Source organism: Gallus gallus, chromosome Z (genome assembly GCF_016699485.2).
Source record: "Gallus gallus isolate bGalGal1 chromosome Z, bGalGal1.mat.broiler.GRCg7b, whole genome shotgun sequence".
Lineage (NCBI taxonomy): Eukaryota > Metazoa > Chordata > Aves > Galliformes > Phasianidae > Gallus > Gallus gallus.
In genome coordinates this window covers 9,254,413-9,273,892 of record NC_052572.1, presented here as the reverse complement: position 1 = coordinate 9,273,892, position 19,480 = coordinate 9,254,413, and the positions used below count along the sequence as shown (strand labels likewise).

Here is a 19,480-nt window from a genome sequence, read left to right as displayed (position 1 = left end):
GCTTCATCTCTAGAAGCTGAAGTAACCAACAGGCTCCCAGCAAACACAGCTATGCACATGCTATGGGAAGTGAGAGGCTAAAGCAGAGATTTCCTTATATACAAGAGGTTTCTGTACGTAAAAGAGCTGTGTAGGAAGCTGATGAGTTGAAAGATGTAAGCTAGGATACAATCCTGGACTTTTGGTGGAAAATCCGTGCAGATAAAAGCTTAGTTTAAAATGTTTTCATTATTAAACATAGCCCAGGAGAAAGATGTTACTGGTCAGAACATCAGGAAACCAGTCCAAGATAGCTGATCAAACCTATTCAGCACATGGGTTTCATAACTTCATGAGAGAAGCAGATGAAAGATTTGCCATCCTCATGCCTGTTGCAGGTGCCTTCTAACAACTGTCTCCTTCCATTCACTCCCCCCCTGCTACAAATTCACAGACCCTACTCCATGGAAATACAGGCAACAGGGCTGTTTTTTTCCCCCAATCTCTACACCTTTCTCACGGTGCTCTTTCCTACAGTTTTTGAAGAGGGCATATGCATCTGGCAGCAATGTGCCCCACTGCATAATTTATACTCCCCACACCCATACAATGGACCTTTGATTGTATTCCTTCCTTTGTATGCTGCTGAGGCATCAATCACTCTGAGATGGATCGGGCACAGTTGGCAGTATAAAAACCATAGCTGATAGCAACAAGCACCCATGCTACTCATTTAGCCCAGGTGCAACTCCAGAGATTGCAGTTCAGAGCTAAATTCACAGTAATTCCATGGAGACAGCAAACTGTTGCCACAGTGGAGAGAAAGGAAGCTAGTGATGCAGTAATATCTAAACTAGATGCCTAAATTAGCTTGTAACCCTCCATGTAAGCAAATATAGGCCAGCCATTCTGGGACAAGTCTCCTGCTGCTCTGTAATAAGAAGAAGAAAGTGAGTCAGAGTTTAAGAACAGCTCAACACTTTTTATAGCCTTGTTTTCTTTTTTATAACTTTAGTGTAAGAGTTGCCTACACATGAACTGCTGTGGTTAATTCTCTCACATAAGCACAGTAACACCAATGTAGTCGTACTCCCCATACAGTATTCTCCAAAGGACACAGGTAGGCAGACATCTTTCCATGGATCTCACTGATCCATCCACTTTAACCAGATGAAGATAATCCCTCATGTTTTTGAAAATATAACCATACCCACACTGGGGGTTCCAGTGACTTAATTATCTCAAGAAAAAGCAATCTGTTTGAAAGCTAAGTGGTGGAATCTGAAATGCCTGTAAAACCTGTAGATAGCCTAGAGTTCTTCCAGACTTCACCGAAATGTTTTTGTGGGCTCTCTTCAATACTGTCAACAGCTTGTAAAATCAAAGTGTAAGAACAAGAAAAGCCAGCATAAGGAGTCAGAGAAACACATCGATTCATACGGTAAGTCTACAAACTACACAAGCAGTAACTAGCTGTGGTTGCTTCCTACACAAGAAAGGAAGCAGTGCAGCTTGAACCATCACTAGATGTACTTCTTGGTTTTGAACACGTATGAGCAATAGAAGTAGCTATCCTTGGGCTAGACTACATTTATCAAATGAAACAGAAAATACAGCAAATGAGTTTCATTAGCAAGAACATAGAAAACACAGTTTAATATTAGTCTCTTTAGTCTTACACGTAACGATGTTTCACAGATCAGCAACATCAAGCTTGTTCTAAGACTGCAAGAACAGAGTACGTAATATGCTCCGTGAAACAACAAAGAGAGGAAACTTCTTTGCATCAGTTGAAAAGATCTCAATAACAGAGCACTTCACCTACCTCACTTGGGCTGCCGCATCAACATCCTTGGACTTGTCAAGTTCCAGGGGTAACTTAGCTGTAGAATGATCTGCATGCTTCCCCTCTGTCTCAGAGATCTCCTCCTCTCCTTTGCTGCGAGGCTCCTCTTGCTCCTTGAGCCATGTCTGACTGTCCTTATGGTAGCTGACCAAACTGTGGTGGGAGTAATTTGACTCTCGTTCCTGATGTTCATCATCTTGCTCAGAGCCATGGGCGCTTTCATGGGAATGATCCAGCTCACTCAGGTGAGAGCTTCCCTGGCTGACATTACAAGAGGAGCCATATCTACTACTGCCAGCAGGACTATGAGAGAATAAGAAAGTCCATCAGGTAAAGCAAGACATGTTATGAAATCACATGTAACGATTATGTTCCCTGAACTAAGTCTAGACTTCTGAGCTTCAAAACTTTGGTAGGCAGCAGGATTACTTATACGCAGCCCACCAGCACACAGACCCTGTATGTTATGGAGTTATGATACACTTTCTAGAACCAGTTATTTACTTTTTCATCCTCTGTCAGCTAGAAACAGCCAGTGAAGGTATTCTAATAACCACATTTAGATTTAGAATGGAAACATGGAAATTCAGAGAGGAAGTGACTGTCTGCTACAGTTTCATTTCAGCTTTAAAATGGCCGTTTAAGTTGTTAATAAGAAATACAGTTAACTTTGTTTATATTTAAGAATATTATGCACGTATAGTAAAATACATTGAAATCAAGATTAAGGTTAAGACCATCAACTTAAAATCTTTTACGGAAGTGGAGCAATTATTCACAGAGGGGAGACACAAACCTCATTCCTGTAAATTTTTCCCAAGAATTTCCTTTATGAAAAAGCACCACCTCAGGGGTGCGATCTCCATCACCAAGCGGTGACTCAGGACACCACTTCCAGGACTGAATCCCCAGAATCCTCACACAAATTACAGTGGATGCAAATTTCCGAATTTCTCATGCAGTCAGGAAAACAATGGCTCAGCCACAGTAAATATTTCAGTACAAGAATTAAGCAGCAGTGCTGTTTCTCTCACTTGCACAGTCAGGAGAATGGGAAGCCAGACAGGAAGTGCTGGGAGTGCAGTGGAGCAACTGTCAGATCAGATGCACAATCACTTTCACTTACACCACCCACAGATGCACATTTTCTAAGTCTCTGCTTTGATTTCTGATGGCAATTGTAACTTAAAACACGGACAAGTCTGAATACAGACTCATGAAATACTGGTATTTTCCTTACGTAGCTTCCCTGACTGCATGAAATAACCTTTGCAGAGATTTTAGGAAGAGCAAGTATTAGAATACCTTCACTGACATCTCTGAAAATGCTTTAAAAGCTTCAGGAATGTGAAATGAATCTACCTGGATCTGTAATATGTTAGCAGTTAGTTAAATTTCTCTCTAAAAATCCTTACTTTGAAGTTTCAATCCTTTGAATATATTATCTACTGTTAATTTTTTCTAGCAAACACAACGTAACAATCTCAAAACAAGAAGGCAAAGTGACTGTATACAGTCAATTAAAACACAAAGAATTAAACTTCTGAAAGACTCATGAAATCAGCACTAAAAACACCTCATTCAGTGTGACAGAGTGTAAGAACATGCAAAATCCAATAACACAGACAAAAAAGAGTGGAAAGGGATTAGGAAATCATGTAAGAGCTTCAGCAGTACTAGAGATGGTGGTTTACCACGTCTCCTGTGACAGCTATCAGTGATGCTACAAACACTTAACAAATACAGATGGGACTGAGCTACTAACATCAGACACTGAGGTCAGTATCTACTGCTGCACTACTGCATTATAAATGGTCAAACAGCTGAGGCCATTTATAAGTCTTTTGTAACTAGCCTTTTCTCATTCAGTTGTTCCACACTACTCAGGTCTGCAGGCTGTGCGCTAGGATGAAGCGTTGCTCCATGAGGAGCAGAGTCAAGCTCAGTTTCTTTCACTTCAGGCTGGTCTGGTACAGGCTTGTCAGCTTGATCTTCCTGCAATTCACTGGAAATCACATTCTCCTGATCTTCAGACACTTTATCAAGCCTCTCTCCCAGCTCTTTGTTGGATGTATCATCAACAGTGCTTGCACCAGATGGTTCTTCAGAAAGTTCATTGTCTACAGTGTCAGGCTGCCTTGAAGATAAGTTTACTTCTATATTTGCATCAGTCAGTTGATCTGAGACTGCAGATTTTGAGTATTCATCTGAACTGACTGTTCCTAACACCTTGTCATCTGGTTTTGACAAAGCCTGTGGTGGTGGTACATGTGGTTCCTTTTTGGCAGAGGTCTCCCTGTTGTCTTTATGCCAGGGAAAGGAGAAATCTATTTTTTTCCCAAATACTGCTCCTTGGGCACTATCTGGCTTACTCACCTTTTCTTCACTGCCTCCTTCAAACAGAGTGGAAGAAAGTTTCTTAAAGCTGGACATGAGGCCCTGATCTGCCCCTGCTCTATTAACAGAAGGTGGCTGCTGAGAGAAGAAAGACCCAAACGGCCTTCCACTATCAGCAGATGACATGAAGTTGAATTTTGGCAAACTGGGCATGCTCGGTATTTCAAAGACTGTTTTACTGCTGTTTGCATCTGAAGGAATGTTACCAGGCTTACCCTCTTTCTGCAAGTCACCTGTGGAAGGGATTTCTTCCAAGTGTATCTCATTAACTGACAGATGTTTCTCTTGTTCAGCAGTTTGCTGTTGTACCTCCTTTGTTTTCTCTTCATCTAGAGGGGGCAGATGAACACTGGGCTCATCAGCTGGAGCCATGGGTTCTATACTGCTACTACTGTTCGTGTCTGGCTGACCAATACCAGCATTACTCTGGTTCTCCATAACAGCAGGCTCTGATTCAGCTGTAGCACTCTCACTCAACTGGGAAATGTTTGTGCCTGTCCCATTGAGTGGGGCTTCAATTTCCAGTTCACACCCATCACTAGAGCCAGTATGAAGGAAGTCAACAGCTGCCTTTTCTGTAGAAGCATCTTGTTCCTCCACTGTGTGTACAGGCACATCCAGTTGGCATGGATTTACATCAGACTGTTCAGTGGCCTCAGTCTGCTTTGTATCAACTACATTATTGAGATCAGATGCCTGTGATTTAGTATCTGTCATTTCAGAGGGCTGTGCATCACCAGCCAGCTGCAGAGCATCCAGGTCTTGACTTTCACTACAAACTACTGTTTCTGGAGTGATCATCAAAGATTCCTCTTTACAGGTTTCTGAGCTCCTATTTTCTTCATTTTCTTTTTTCATGGAAGATTCTTTTGTAGAGTTTTCTTCTGAAGCAGGCAATACATCCTGATTCAGAGAGCTTACAGCATCTCTCTTAGACTCTTTGGCTGCAGTTGTATCTTCTGCCTTCCTAGAGTCTTTTGCTGGAACAGACTCAATAATGTCTTTCCTTCTATTGCTTTGAGGTTTAGGAGTGGATTGTGGAGGCATCTCTTTTGGAGTTTCTTTTGGACCTTTAAAGATGCCAAACAGATCATTTGTGAAAGTTGGTGCTGGACCACTTGGGAGGGAAGAGAAACCGAAGAAGGAGGAGCTTTTTTTCTGTGCAGCAGGAGGTGCAGGTGCTTGAGGCTGGGAAAAGAAACCAGACAACGTTTTGGGTGGTTTCATTTTTGTCATGAAACTTGAAAAAATCTCTACTGAAGAATCCAGAACGGACTTATCACCCTCGGGTTCCTTAGGTTTGTTTTGCAAATTAGAGGTCTCTGGTCTTTTAGAAGTAGAGTGCAGCTCTTGTGCTTGTTGTAACCTGTCTCCAGGAGTTTGTTCGGGTAATTTATATTTTGGCAACTCATACTGTGCACATTCTTGTTCAGAGACCACTTCATTCTTTGTGCCACTTGTACTATTTGAGTCTTTTATATCCAAGGAATCCATTTTGTCATTGATGGCTGGACTATAATCTTTATTTTCAGAAATTTGTTTTTCTGAAGAATATGTCTCTTCTTTATCAACAGCTAATGCAGCAGCGTCTGTCTTCCCTGTGCTACCCAGAGCATATTCTTCTGCCCCTAAGGAAATAGCCTGCTCGCCCTGGGAATGCTCCTGCACACCGGGAGTCTGAAGGCAAGGATCAGAAGGAGCTGAATTGATCACAGCAGTGTCATCAGTGTGCGGAAGCTTTTTTAAGTTGCTTTCTTCAGCCACCTCAGCAACACTTTCTGTGTTTTCCACAGACATTTCTGATATCTTTTCGGTCACAGTGACATTATTAATCATTTGTTTGCCAGTCACTGCTGCAATAATATCATCCACTTCCTTCTTATTGTCTGCATCTTGTTTCCTGGTAGTTCTGATACCAGAGTCAGTGGAAATACTTTGCTTCATAGATGACTTAGAATTTACTGGTTTAGCTGGTTTTGCATTACACTCCTGTCGTGGTGCAGTTTGTGGCTTTTCATCCAAAAAGGATGTCAAACTGAAGAAACCGAAGCTAGTACTTCTTTGAGGAGTGGTCTTCTCAGTAGTTGGACCACTGGAAAAGAAGGAAGGCAGATGAAACAGTCCCTCTGGTTCTTGCTGCTTTGCACCAGCAGGAGCAGCAGTGGGTGTTGGAGGCTTGGGTTCATCTGATCCAGTGAAGAATGAGAATATGCTTCTACTGGCTGGCTGTGCTGGCTGTGATTTTGAAGCAGTGATATCAGAAAAGCTGAATGGTAAACTGAATCCTGACTCTTTAGGAGTCTGATCTGGCCTTGGTTTTGTCTGATTAACTGTGCCACCTACACAGTTTCCCCCTTGCGGCTCTGGTGGAGCTGTGGGCACACTGCTCTGCTGCACAGCTGATTGTGTCAGCTGGCTTACTTTGGGACCTACAGCATCTCCAGGAGGTACTGTCTTATTCTCATGAGAGCCCTCCTTAGCTTTTCTGCTAGGGCTAGTGGAGATCTGCCTGTCCACACCTTTTGCTCCCACTCCTTCCTTAGGAGTGGAGGACAGACACGGCATACTGGCACTCTGGTGACCACCTGCCTTTTCAGTTTTTTGTCTTGACTCTGCCACAGTTCTGCTATGGGTTTTTGGCAGAGTTGCAGCATTTGGGGTTGGTTGAGAAGACACAGCCTCCACTTTGAAGAGATCTCCAAGGGATCCAAACAACGATGAGATGCTGGAAGCTTCCTTCTGTTCTGGATGCATTGCCTTTTCTGGTTTATCGTTTTGACTTCTTTCCAGATTTGGAGATGGCTGTGGTTCTTTGCTTACTTGTGTTTTGAAGAAGTCAAAAAATCCAGAAGTTTGGGGTTTGTTGGTCGTTGAGCTCGCAGGAGAATCTTCTCCAAGACTGAACAGTTTCAGAGCACTTTTAAATAACGTTTCCTCAGGCTCAGGGGCTGGGTGGCTCTGATTTGGCTGTGACTGACTGGATTCATTAATAGCCACATGCCGTTCAAGATGCCTGGAAGCCAGCTTTGCTTTAACAGGTCGTTCTTCTCTTACGGGCTTGCCATCTGGAGCAGTTTGGCTCAGTTGAGAAGGAGATTTTGTTAATCCTATTTTTTTAACATGGGTGTTTTCATTCTGATTTAATTCCAGCTTTTCATTTCTAGCGGCTTCTGAATTAAGTTCCGATGAAGTACCTCTTCTTAGTTCTGATGTAACAGGAAACTTTTGCCCTGCCTGCGCCTCATCTGATTTCCTATTCGGTAGAAGTGATAAAACATCAGGTTTGTTTTCAGATGATTTTGACTGTGTGTCTGTTCTCTTTAAGGAAGAATCCCCAGCTGTCTCAGAGTCAGGTCCTGAAGACTTTCCTAGCAGCCCACCCAATGCAGAAAATAAAGAGGTAACTTTGTTCACTGGTGTTTTCTTATCTTCTTCAGTCTTTTTTGCTTCTGCTGCTGGTTCAGTAGTTGCCACAGTTTCTTCAGCTTTAGGAGAAGACTGAAACAGATGGAAACCAAAGAATCCTGATGATCCACCCCCAGCAGTTGCTGCAGGGGCAGCCTTATCCAATTCGTTGGCATGAATGTCCTTACTTAATGATTTATCAGAAGCCCCTCTAGAATGTGTTCTAAGATCAAGGGTTAGTGGTGTTTCCTCTGAATAATTCTGGGTTTCCTTGTCAGGTCTGAAATCAACTTTGAGTTTTTGAAGTTTGTAACCTGAGAAGTCCAGTGGCTGGTCTCTCTGAGAGTAAATAGACTCTTCAAACATCTGTGAGAACGTCTCCAAGTTCATGTTCATTAACTGATCGCTCCTCTGCAAAGCTACTGACAAATCCAGAGGTTTATTCATTGTATAATCATCTAAACTCTCTTCTTCAGCAAACCAAAACAGCTCATCTTCGCTGCCAATAGGGACTTTAAAACCACAAACAGCAACCGTGTTGTCTTCCAGCACAGCTCTTGGAATGGCACCCATCTGAAAATTATAATCCCAGCAGTCTGGGTAAGAGTAAGTTTCAGGAGCACAAACATAGACATACTGCCCAGTGGGATCAGTAAGCAGTGAATACACATACTGGCTATCACTGTACATGTAGTATCCACAATCACCATCTTCCGATGGCCACCATACACCCTGCTCGAGCATCATCAGCCACTCTTGATAGTCTTGGCTATAGGATGAGCACATAAAGTTCTCGTCTATACTTAAAGTCTCTTGGTCGATTAGAGTCCACATAGTTCCATCGCAGCCAGAGGAGTAGCTTAAATCCATGGGCATCTCTTCAAAAGAATAACTGCCGTCTCTCTCAAATGGTGGAAAGCTACTATAATTTTCATTGACAGAATTAGTAGTCCATGCATCATTTTCTTCTGAATAAACATCTTGAAACGTTAAGTGGTCAAATGACTCATAGGACATCATACTTAAATCCGAACTCTGTACATCAAAATTGGCATTACTCTGCCAATCCATCACATTTGCATTTCCATCCTTTTTACAGAGATTCACTACCACACCGTTTTCGGGCCAGTCCAAGAACTGAGGGGGAAGAACAGTGTTTTGATTTAACACGTAGTAAACAGGCAGTGCTATTTCATGAGAGTCAACAAGTTCCCCCAGTTCATATTCCCATTCAAAGCTAGAATGACTTCTTGTTTCCTGATATGCTGAGTATTGCTCTGTAAGATTGTGTTTTTTATTTGTCAAATTAAGAAATTCATCTGATCCTTTATTTAACAAGGTTGGAAAAATTTTAGATTCTGTATCCTGATAAGGGACATGCCTATTATTTACTGACTTTCCAGATAAGTCCTGTACCTTGGCTTCAGGATTTAGGGCAACGGGGAACACAGCTGCGTTGTTTACATTTGTGCTGGTCAGGTGGTCAGTAGCTTTGGAAGATTCCATCATTTTCACATTATCTAGTTTCTCCTTTGGTTTGGGCAGGATGTTTTTCAAGAAGCTGGAGGACTCCTGCTTTTCTACAGTGCTGCTCTCAGTATCAGAAGTTACTGCTGAGTCAACAGGTTTTTTCTCTGAGCTAGAATCCTCACTTCTGTCAAAAAGCTTCATGAAACCTAAAGAGTTTGATTTCACCTTATCTTGCTTACATTCAGACACATTTTCATTTGAAGCAAATTTAAATAAGCCAGAAAATAATCCAGAGATGCTTTTTTGGCCATCATTCTCACTTTTCTCAATCAACTCTTGAGTACTGGCTGTGTTTTCATTGGAAGAAATGTGAAGAAATCCAGAAAGAAAACCGAGTGTGTGCTTCTTCTGCTTATCATCTACATTTGCAGCTTCTGCCACTCTATCTGAAGAGATGGATTCAGCCGAGCTGTGATTTAAGTCTGCATTTACTCCTTCTCTTGTTAAACCTCCTTTTAAATGTCTGGGTTCTTCCTGAGCACTCTTAGTTCTCTGCAGCTTTTCTGTATCCTTACAGGTAACAGAGGCATTTTCCTGGTGTTTATTTCTGTTTACTTGGGCACTAGATTCTTTATTAATGTGTTTCCTTTGCATAAATTCTTCCTTATGCTCTGATAAATTTGGAACAGAGCTGGATTTCAATGAAACAGCCTCTTGTGACTTACTGCTTTTGGGTTCATGCAAAGAAATATCACCAGAACTCTGCTGACTTGTTTGGTCCTTGGAAGTTGCTAGATTTTCTGCAGAGGAAAATTTAAATAATGAAGGAATAAAGCTGCCTTTCTCCTTCGTTTGTTCCTTCTTGTCTGAAGAATTCAACCCACTAAAAAAAGGAAGTTTCTTGGTAAAAGGAAACGAGTGTTCTTCATTTGAACTGTTTTGTCTTACATCCTCCTCAGACTTGTGGCCTTTAGAAAGCCCCGACACATTTTCTTTCTGCCCTGGTTCAGCAGAAGGAAGCAACAACTGACTGAAAGACTTCTTGAGTGGGCTGAAAAAGCTTTCAGATGCTGTACCCTGATCCCGAGGCTCTGAATGAAGTTCTGCATTACCTCTATTTTGCTCCTTTCCCAGTTCATGACCTGTAGTATGCTGATTCCCTAAGTGAGTTGGAGGAGGCTTCTCCCTGGCAGTGTGTGTACCCTCTTTTACAGCGGCATCTGCCTGACTTGTAACATGATGCAGTTCTGACTGCTTTTGTGGCACATCCTGCTGCTTTGGAGCCAAGAGACCATCAAAATTGGCTTTCAGACTAAAAGAACTGACTGAATTTGTGAGCCTGCCAAAGATGGAAGACACAGAAGTACTATTTGCGTTCACCCCTGCCTCGCTTCTACTCTCACTCAGCTGTATCTCTGGAACCATATTGGCTGCCGTTTGTCCAGATGATCTCTCACTCCTGTTTGCCTCACCAGCTTTCACATCATGGCTCTCCTCCTTGGCATGCTCCTCTTTTATAACTTCTTGTTTTGGCACTTCCTTCTCAGAGAAGATCTTTAGAGGATTAAACATGCCTAGAACAGAATCCATAACTGAATGCTGGTTCTGCTGGCTGCTGGTGGTAGTTTCATGTGATTGCTGTGTGGAAGCCTTACTGTCCACCTTTGTGGTTTCTTGCTTGTTGGAGTTTATATTCTGGGCTTTTTTATCACCACTCACCTGGGATGGTAGCAAAGAGTGAATGGAGAACTTAGTGTCAGCTTTACTGTCCGGTGCTGTTCCAGAGGATGCACTCTCACTTTTGGGCTTACCAGAAAACATATTTGAGATTCCACTTTCAGATAAGGTTCTGGCTTCTGTCTTCTCTGGAGTGGAAGAAACAAGCTTTTCAACAGAGGCTGTGAGCTGCTTTGTGCTTGACCCCACCTTTTCAGTCAAAGAGCTGAATAGGGAATTCACAGTATTCTTCACACCTGACAAGTCTGGGAGGGACTCAGATTTCCCCTTGGTACTCTCCTCTGCAGCAGGTTGTTTGGTCTGTTCAGACTTCTTGGTTTCTACTAAATTATCAGCACTACCCTGCTTCAGTGATGTGCGCTCAGAGCTTTTTCTCATCTCTGGCAGTGTAGCAAATTTGTTGATCTCTTCCTCCTTTTCAGCCAAATATTCTGAAACTGTTTCTACAAGACACTGAAGTTCATCCATCGTGTCTACGTACTCCTCATTGGGTTCTTCAACGGGAGACAGAGTCAAGTCTTGCATAGAATGACCATGCTTGCTCCCTTTAGTCCTGTGTTTTTTATCACAGCTGGACTTTGCCTGGGACTCTGAATTTGCAGGGTAAGTAACAGTGAAGTCCCTCAAATGGCTGATGTCAGAATCATGCCATGTTTGTGAAAGAATAGCCAATTCTTCAGTTTCATCATCTGAAACAGGTGAGTACTGAAACTCATCAGAAGCACTGCTGTCAAATTCCTCAAGGATATCCAACGGCATGAAAGTATTATCTGACAGCCCTGCATGTTTCATATCTTCACCATTACTGAGATGAAGTGAGCCCTCGTGGTTCACTCCATGCTTGCTGGGCAACTTGCCGCTTTTAACCATTAAGCCATTTTTGTATGGACGCAGGATAGGATAAGCAGGCAACTGTTCCTTATTTTCAGAGCTGCTGGTATACTTTCCTTTTCTATCATACACTGGGAAAACATCATGAAGTTCAGAATTAGTTGCCACACCATTGAAATATATTTTTTTCTCTCTAGGATACTGCAGACCTCCATTACTTTGGAGGATCATTTGTTCACTCTCTTCAAGACTGTTGTATCGCAGTTTCTTCTTCCTTCTCCTATCTATTGTATCATACTCCTGAGGATATCTCGGGACATCTACAGATCCTGACTCCACACACACATTTTGGCAACATCTTGATTTTTCACAGTGATTGAAATTTTCCCTTTTTGAGAGAGTTTGCATCTTTTTAACGTTTGTTTCCTGCCAACTTCTACTTCTATGACTCTTCTCTAAGAACTCCTCTATTAGAAGTTTTCCTAGTTCTTCATAGTTACTCTCCTGTTCTTCTTCTCCATCTTCAGAATTACTTGGAATGATCCTGACTCTGTCATTTCTAGCTAGAGTTCCTTGTCTAAGATGAAAAAAGAGGGTGGGAGGGAAAGGTAGAAAGGCAGAAAAAAAAAAAAAGAAAGAAAGAAAGAAAGGGAATGTTTATTAAAAAAAAAAAAAAAAGGTTTAGAAAGGACAGAAAAAAAACAGTAATGAAAAACATGCATTAAATAAAATTAAAGTGAGAAACATCCAGATAGAACAACACTGAAAACCTGTCAATCAAACTGTTAAAAAAAGCAGTATGGGTTATGCTATTCCACAGGTTACATTTAGAAATTCCTGTTTGAGAGAGAACAGCTTTTTGTGATCAAGTAAGGGCATAGAGCCTTGGCTGTACCAGTACGCTGCTGTTGCTTTTTTAGGCGTGCTTAAAAAGTCACTTATTACAGTAACAGGACTACTTTGAGATACAGTGCCCACGCACACCATTTCACTATGCTATGCATGCATTTCGTTCACTCTAGGAAGCAGACTTTGTTTTAGCAGTATTCATACAGCCCACGGGGCACTTTGTTTCCCCTGAGAGTGGTTAAAGAACAGTGAACACGTGCAAGGGCTCAGGAGTCACTGGACTCCCAGGAAGAGGACAAAAGGGGCAAAATGCAAACTGTGCACACCAGCAACATGGGGAGCTCCAGCTATGCCACCACTACTCTTTGCTATGAGTGCTTTCAACCACAGTTAATGCATTCTCTTTGAAGACACTCTGCAGTGTGGGCAAACCACTTAGGAACAGCTGGCTGTAGCCACTCTGTTTGTGACACCAAATGGCCCGGTGAACAAGTGGACAGAACTCTGTGAAGAGCAAGGCCATTTATCTGGGTAGCTGAGCCCCTAACCTGGTATAGGTAGAGGACAGCCTAATTCTCTTCTCCCTCTTGGAAGCTAAGGATAGGCCAGGGAGACTCATTTTCCAACATGCTGCCCACATGTGCACACAGTGACCATCTCCTCTCACTGCAAAATGAAGATCTGGAGGATTGCTGCTTGGTCAGAAGGCAAAGCAACACATTGGTGACGGATATTAGGCCACTGCCAGTCAGGATCTGCACTTCCCCACTTACGATAGCAGTCCATACATGCCCATTGCAAGAGAACAAATTAAAGCAGCTAGTTTTGCTGTCAAACTAGACGAAGAATCCTAGGAACCCAAGTATATGATCCTTGTGATTTCTGGATTAACTTCTAACCCGGGATCAGAAGGATTATCTCAATTGCTCACTGACTCAAAGAGTAGAAGAAGGAAACTTTGTCTTTGCCTAAATCTTACAAGGAGAATTCCTACCAGCCTTCTTGGAAATGGACGTGTAGCAAATGGATGTAAAAAAATCAAAGCACTTATTTAAAATGCAAAGCAACTTTGCTTTATGTCATTAGTTGTTAAAAACTAAGGGGCATGAATGCACACGTGCCCTGACACCACAGGAGAAGAGCAAGAAAAGGGAAATGGCAAAAGGCACACGGGCATAGTATGGATACTGCTAATACACTACATCTTCACCTTGATAGTGTGAGTTGCCTGGAGCACCCCAATGTAGGATGCTGATGGGGTAGCACTGAGAGAGAAATAGGTCATTGCATTTTCACTACTGCTGCTTTAGAGCCTCATTTCCATCAGTATTATCTAACATACTAATTGGAAAGATACTCATTACTTTAAATGATCTCCGCTGCACAGAGTTTGGAACACTTACTACACTTCTTGGTTGCAGTTTTAAATCCATAATGGAAATGATTATCCCTAAAAAACTAATGAAATTGAAAAGATTCCCAGGGCCACCATAGTTACTTGGATCAAGTATTTCCAAGTCTCAACTGAAAGAAACGAGTGCTACACAAATGCATGAAGAGCCATTAGCTGTAAAAGCTGAGCCAACATTTGGTAGTTTAGGAAACAACAAAATGGTTTTTTTCTCTAACTGAGTTCCTCCCATGACGAGAGTTTCTCCTGCTGCTCTACAAAGCATTTATTTTATTAGAAAGAAAGCAATGACAAGAAGTCCAGCACTTGAGAGGAGGAAAATTACATCATCAGCCAGGCACCAAACTACTACAGATCTGAAATACAGCCAAGGCAAACAGCGAAAATCAGCCAGAATGTATCACAAGACGACTTCAAGAGCAAGAACAAGGAGACAAGCACACAGGCTGCAAAGAGATTAACCCACCTATCAGACAGATCTAGAGAGTGCCTGCTCTCTAGCGAGCACTGGCGGCTTGTCATTTGACTAGACTCAGATGTGGACTCTAGGTCAGTTCGGCCACTCACAATGGAGTCTATGCTACCATATCGCCTTGGAAGTAAACAGGGCGAGAGCAAGGAGACACGGAGGACACATGGTTACACAGAATGAACACTGCAAGTTAGCACTAAAATAAAATAAATAAATTAATGAATTCATTGGTGGGGAAGGCATCTGCTGTTCTGAAGTCGGACTGGCTGTTGGAAGCAAAATGTTCTCGGGGTCAGACAAGAACAGTCATCATTATCCTTTAGAGAAGGAGAAATAAAACACCTAACTCTCTATCAATGGAACATAATCATGTTGTAAAGGTGGTAAAGAGCCTGAGAATTTTTTCCAGCCAAACTCAAATGTTGTTTAAAAAAAAAAAAAAAAAAGCAGATGTTATTACAGTCAGTTCCAATTGAAGCATTTTGGCATAGACAAATTTTCATCTAATTCGGGACAGGTTCTAGCTGAACCTTGTCTCGCCCCTCTGGGTCTGCCCAGGACGGCCTTCCACAAGCTGTCATTTCCTCAGCAACTGTGAACTGCAGTCTGCCAGGAACTTCATCAAGCTGCTGCCTGGTCCATGGCACATAGAGCTGATAGGAGCAAAAGTCAAACACTCTGTTTTTGCAGTATTCTGCTGCAACTGAGTTTTGAAAATATTTAACATTCACCAAAGTGATTTTTTTTCCAGTCAGCTCTGCTTAGAAATATCTTTCTGATAAGAAAGAGAACCCCATGTAGCTTCTTCAGAAAGCTCATTAGCATTTCCTACGTTTGAAGATTAAATATGCAGCAAAAAATCTGGTTGAGCATATAGAAAATGCACAGGGGAACAACAGCACTAAGAGGGAATTAATCATCATCTGAGAATTGCCTTTCTGGAGTGAAAGCAATCTTAGATGAGAGCAGGCTCTTACTTTTAATATCAACTTTATCAGTCCTGACACTTCCATGTCCAATCATTCAGGAAACAAAAAATTAACAATATTTTTTAAGAAAATCTATCTTGGTATAGTTCAAACTAGAAGTGTTTCTTTGCAGTGTCAAGCCATAAACACATTGGCTCTTTCATAACGAAAAAGCTTCAGATCATCCTTCCAAATTCACATCTTCAATAATTTTAGTACTGCAAACCAGTAGCATAGGCTAGCATGGAAGAGGAAATACCTTGCTTACAGTAGGTATTTAATAAATACCTAAAAAGAAAGCACCAAGAATGATGTTAATCGCAGTAAATACATTTTATTGACTTATTTGCATTAAATCTCAATAACAATGACAGCTTCAAAAGCTACCATTAAACTTCAGCTTTTACCATTAAAGCCAAAAGAAGTCAGAATTTAGCCTCAGCCATAAACCAGCTAGGGCTACTGAACACAGGCTCGGGCTTCAGGAAACACAAACATTCTTATCAAAAGTGTTGAGGTATGAAAAATATCTGTTACGTTGCATATAAAATCCTGCACCTCCAGCTCTAGCAGTGTTTAAGGAAATACCTCTTCCTTCCACACCTAAGGCAGAAGCCACAGTATGCTCTGTGCCACACTTGCATTCTTACCAATACGACCTCTGACAGCACAGCACCTTCACGTTCTGCTGTGGAAGATCAATGGGAAAAGTATAGCTGCCCAACAGACAGCACCCACCTGATGGCCACGTGCTCCCGATAATCCACATCATAATTCTGCAGGGAGTCAGCACAGGAATCCCGCAAGACTCCTTGCTGCTGCAGGCGTGATGGGACGGTGAACTGGTGCACTGAGGCATTGGGCTGCGCGGTCGTGTGGTACGGAGGAGGAATGCTGTTGCTGGTCTCACTGCGATAGTCACTGTCTCGATCATCCACAGCACTGTCAGCATCTTCAAAGGCTAAGAAACAAAAGCAGTTAAGGGCACAGCTCTTTGAAGTTGCCTTGCTTGGACAGCGAAGCCCATTTTTGTTTGTAAGAAGCTGCAAAAAGAGGCTAGTTCTGCAATGCTGGTTATAACCCCTGGCTCTCCCAGTACGTACAAAGGAATTCCAGCAGCTGCCTCTACACCCTCCTCTCCCACTTCCTGTCATAGGATTTTGTTTCTCTTTGATTATGCACAATAGGTAGAATAAGACACTTTTGTTTTAAAACAAAGCAACAACAAAGAAAAGAAAAAAAATCTCATCTTCACAACTTCCAGGTTCCTCCCTGCTGCCAAAATGAACCTTCAGATGTTGGGGAGCAAGGAATCTTCAAGGAGAGGAGTTCTTTCTTAGAAACCAGTCCTCTTTTTTGCTATAAGAACATCTCTCAGCATTCTTAACCAGAGCTACAGGAAATTAAAGGATATACATCAGCCTGTTAAACTCAGCAGTCGACACTAATGATAACCTTCACAAAGCTAAAAGCTCCCTTCCCACGAACCTCTCTCTCTGGAGAGGTATTTCTCCTTGATAACCCTTCAGAAGAAGAGAACACTGTTGCAGAGAGGAAAAATTTGAAAAGCACAACATTGGTGTATCGCTGCATTTGGCTGTGCAGAACACAAAGCTACCTTAGTAAGCTTAAGTGAACTACACAGACACATGCCACATCAGTGGAGAGCACCATCACCATGCTTGATAGAAAGGAAAGCAAAGATCAGCCATTATTCACCTTCATCCACCACCAAAAGCTTGTTTAAAAAGGACAATCAAATTAAAGTCCCCTCTGGTAAGCCAACCAGTGGCACGTGTCCTACACAGCCATTCACTGCAAGGCTGAGCAATAAAGTGAAAGTGCTGTTGTCATGCTAGGTTTAAACGTTTTCTTCCACTGGTGCTTCCCACCGCTCTAATTCAATTTCCATTTTTTCTAATCCAAGGTAATGTTTGTTGTTCTTAGTGATATTTTCTGCACCTTCCCAATTGAGCAAGGTTACAATGCCATAAAGTGGATGGAAAAAACAGAAAACAATCTCAGTAGAAAACATTTGCAATTTACAAATGGCTTGAAAAGCCTGGCTCTACTCTCTTAATAACCATCAGTTCAATTAGATTGTCCACCTTGAAAACAGAAATAAGATTTCAGCATTTCAGCAGCCTAAGTGCTGCATAGTTCTTGTCAGTCTCTAGTCAACTGAATAAAAATGAATAGCAATCATCTGTTGTTTTATTTAGCTTTATTACAAGTGCAATGTCCGTCAGTTTTAACACAACTCAGTGCTTGGAAGAAACTACCTGGATGAGCAGTGTCACTGCTGAACACTTGAGTCATTACTGTCTAATGTATAGGAATTACTTTTGTTGGGACAGAAACACTCTCACAAGTTTTCTCACTTTGCTGCCCTGTTAGTTTCTTCTTCCCATCAGATGCAAATCACATTGAAAGTACAACCTAAGTAACTCCAGCACAATGCAAAGCTCTTCCAGATGCAGCCATAACATCACTGTAAGCTCTTGCAGAGGCTTAAGGAAGACCCACTGGTGTAAGTCTGGGATACAGTAACAGACACCAGACCAACAGCTTTAGCAATAAGCTGTCTACTAAACAACAGTACAGTAGCAAGTACAAATCAGTAGCTCTATTACCTGGATTGAGATGAGAGTAAATCCGGTGATTTGCTAATACTGGACTAAATTTATTATCAGGGTGTGACAACACTCACATGACAGTGGCTATCTGGCAGATCAGAAGAAAGCTGAGCACGGCTTCTCTGGATGAGCTGATGGGCTCAGGGAATTCCAAATTCCATCAGCTCAGACCAGCTGATGGGGTTCAGGGAATTCCACTGTAGCAGGAGCACTATCTGGACTTGTTAACAAATCATTACATCCTACTTCTGCACTACTGGAACACGTCAACCAAGTGTCTCATTGTTTTTCTCCATGTGGAAGGTGCTTGGAAACACCATGTGTTGACCATGGCTTCACGTTCCTCCATTCTGTGCTGGCTCTAGCCTCCCAGAGCAGTGAGCATGGTCAGAGACCTGAATTTGCCAAGGTCTTTTTGAACTGTGGAAGGGGCTGGTTGCCAGCCTAAGCCAGCTTCTTAACCCAGTTCCCACTGGGACAGTACAAGGAAAGTGGCAGGGCATCCCACTGGATGACTGTTGTATGGCAGCTGGATTACCTTTCTTCAGGACCTAATGCTTACATCACTCTGAAGTGACTGTAAAGCCACAGCACTGGCTAGTCTTCCACTACTCACAGAAGCAACACACAGCAGGAAAAATTGCCCACTCCACTGGAAAACTGTCTCTGTCTGATATTCTTTCTGCTCCTTTTCTACAGGAGGGGCAATTCACATTGTGCCTCAAAGGATTTTCCATATGAACCACACTATGTCTAAGCAACACCTAAAAATAGCTGATCAACTTAAATGTTAATCAGTTGTATTTAACATAATAGCCATGCAACATGGCTATTAAAGCTGGCAACAGCATTCCTCCTGATTCCAACTGGTGTGTGGTGTAAAGAAGTGTCTTAGAGATCATCACACAAAATGTGTCCATGATGACAGGTTTAAAGGATGCAAGGCTCCAGCTGCCATAACACCAATGAGACAGGAGCAGATGGGTTTCTCTCATGCACATTCCTTGCATCCACAATGTCTGTAGCTGTTAAATGTAGTTGCTACATGCCAGGCAGAAATCCTCAGCAGTAACTGATTCACAACTAAGGGCCAATCCCAGACATGTATTCATGCTAAACTGCACCTACCTTAGGAGCAATCTCACTTTATTTAATCTAAATGTTCACAAATGAAGACATTGCTCATCCTGATTAAGAACACCAAAATCTGGACCAGATCTGACTTCTAGCATACATTCTCTCTGCAAGAACGTATGCTCTGAAGTGTCTGTACACAGTGATAATCCCAGTTGTTAACATACCTGACAATTTTATTTAAACAAGAGACTGACAAAAACTTGCAGAAGCAGCATTAGGTATACTGCATCCCTTCAAAAGATGGGTATCGGGCCCTACAGCCCATGTTTCAGCAAAATATCTCTCACAAAACACAACATGTGTTAAGTTCAAGCACCATCTTCAAATAGATGATACACCAAG

General features: G+C 42.1%; 1 protein-coding gene across 1 annotated transcript in view; it reads right to left on the bottom strand.

Annotated features, from left to right (window-relative positions):
• Positions 1-19,480, bottom strand: part of UNC13B (unc-13 homolog B) — a 209,332-nt gene that overhangs the window by 128,382 nt on the left and 61,470 nt on the right. Inside the window, exons 8-10 of the mRNA XM_046905963.1 lie at positions 16,104-16,326; positions 14,392-14,517; positions 1,805-2,128 (exon numbers count right to left, since the gene is read on the bottom strand). Of these exons, the coding sequence (XP_046761919.1) occupies positions 1,805-2,128; positions 14,392-14,517; positions 16,104-16,326 (673 nt within the window). The remainder of the gene's footprint in view (positions 1-1,804; positions 2,129-14,391; positions 14,518-16,103; positions 16,327-19,480) is intronic.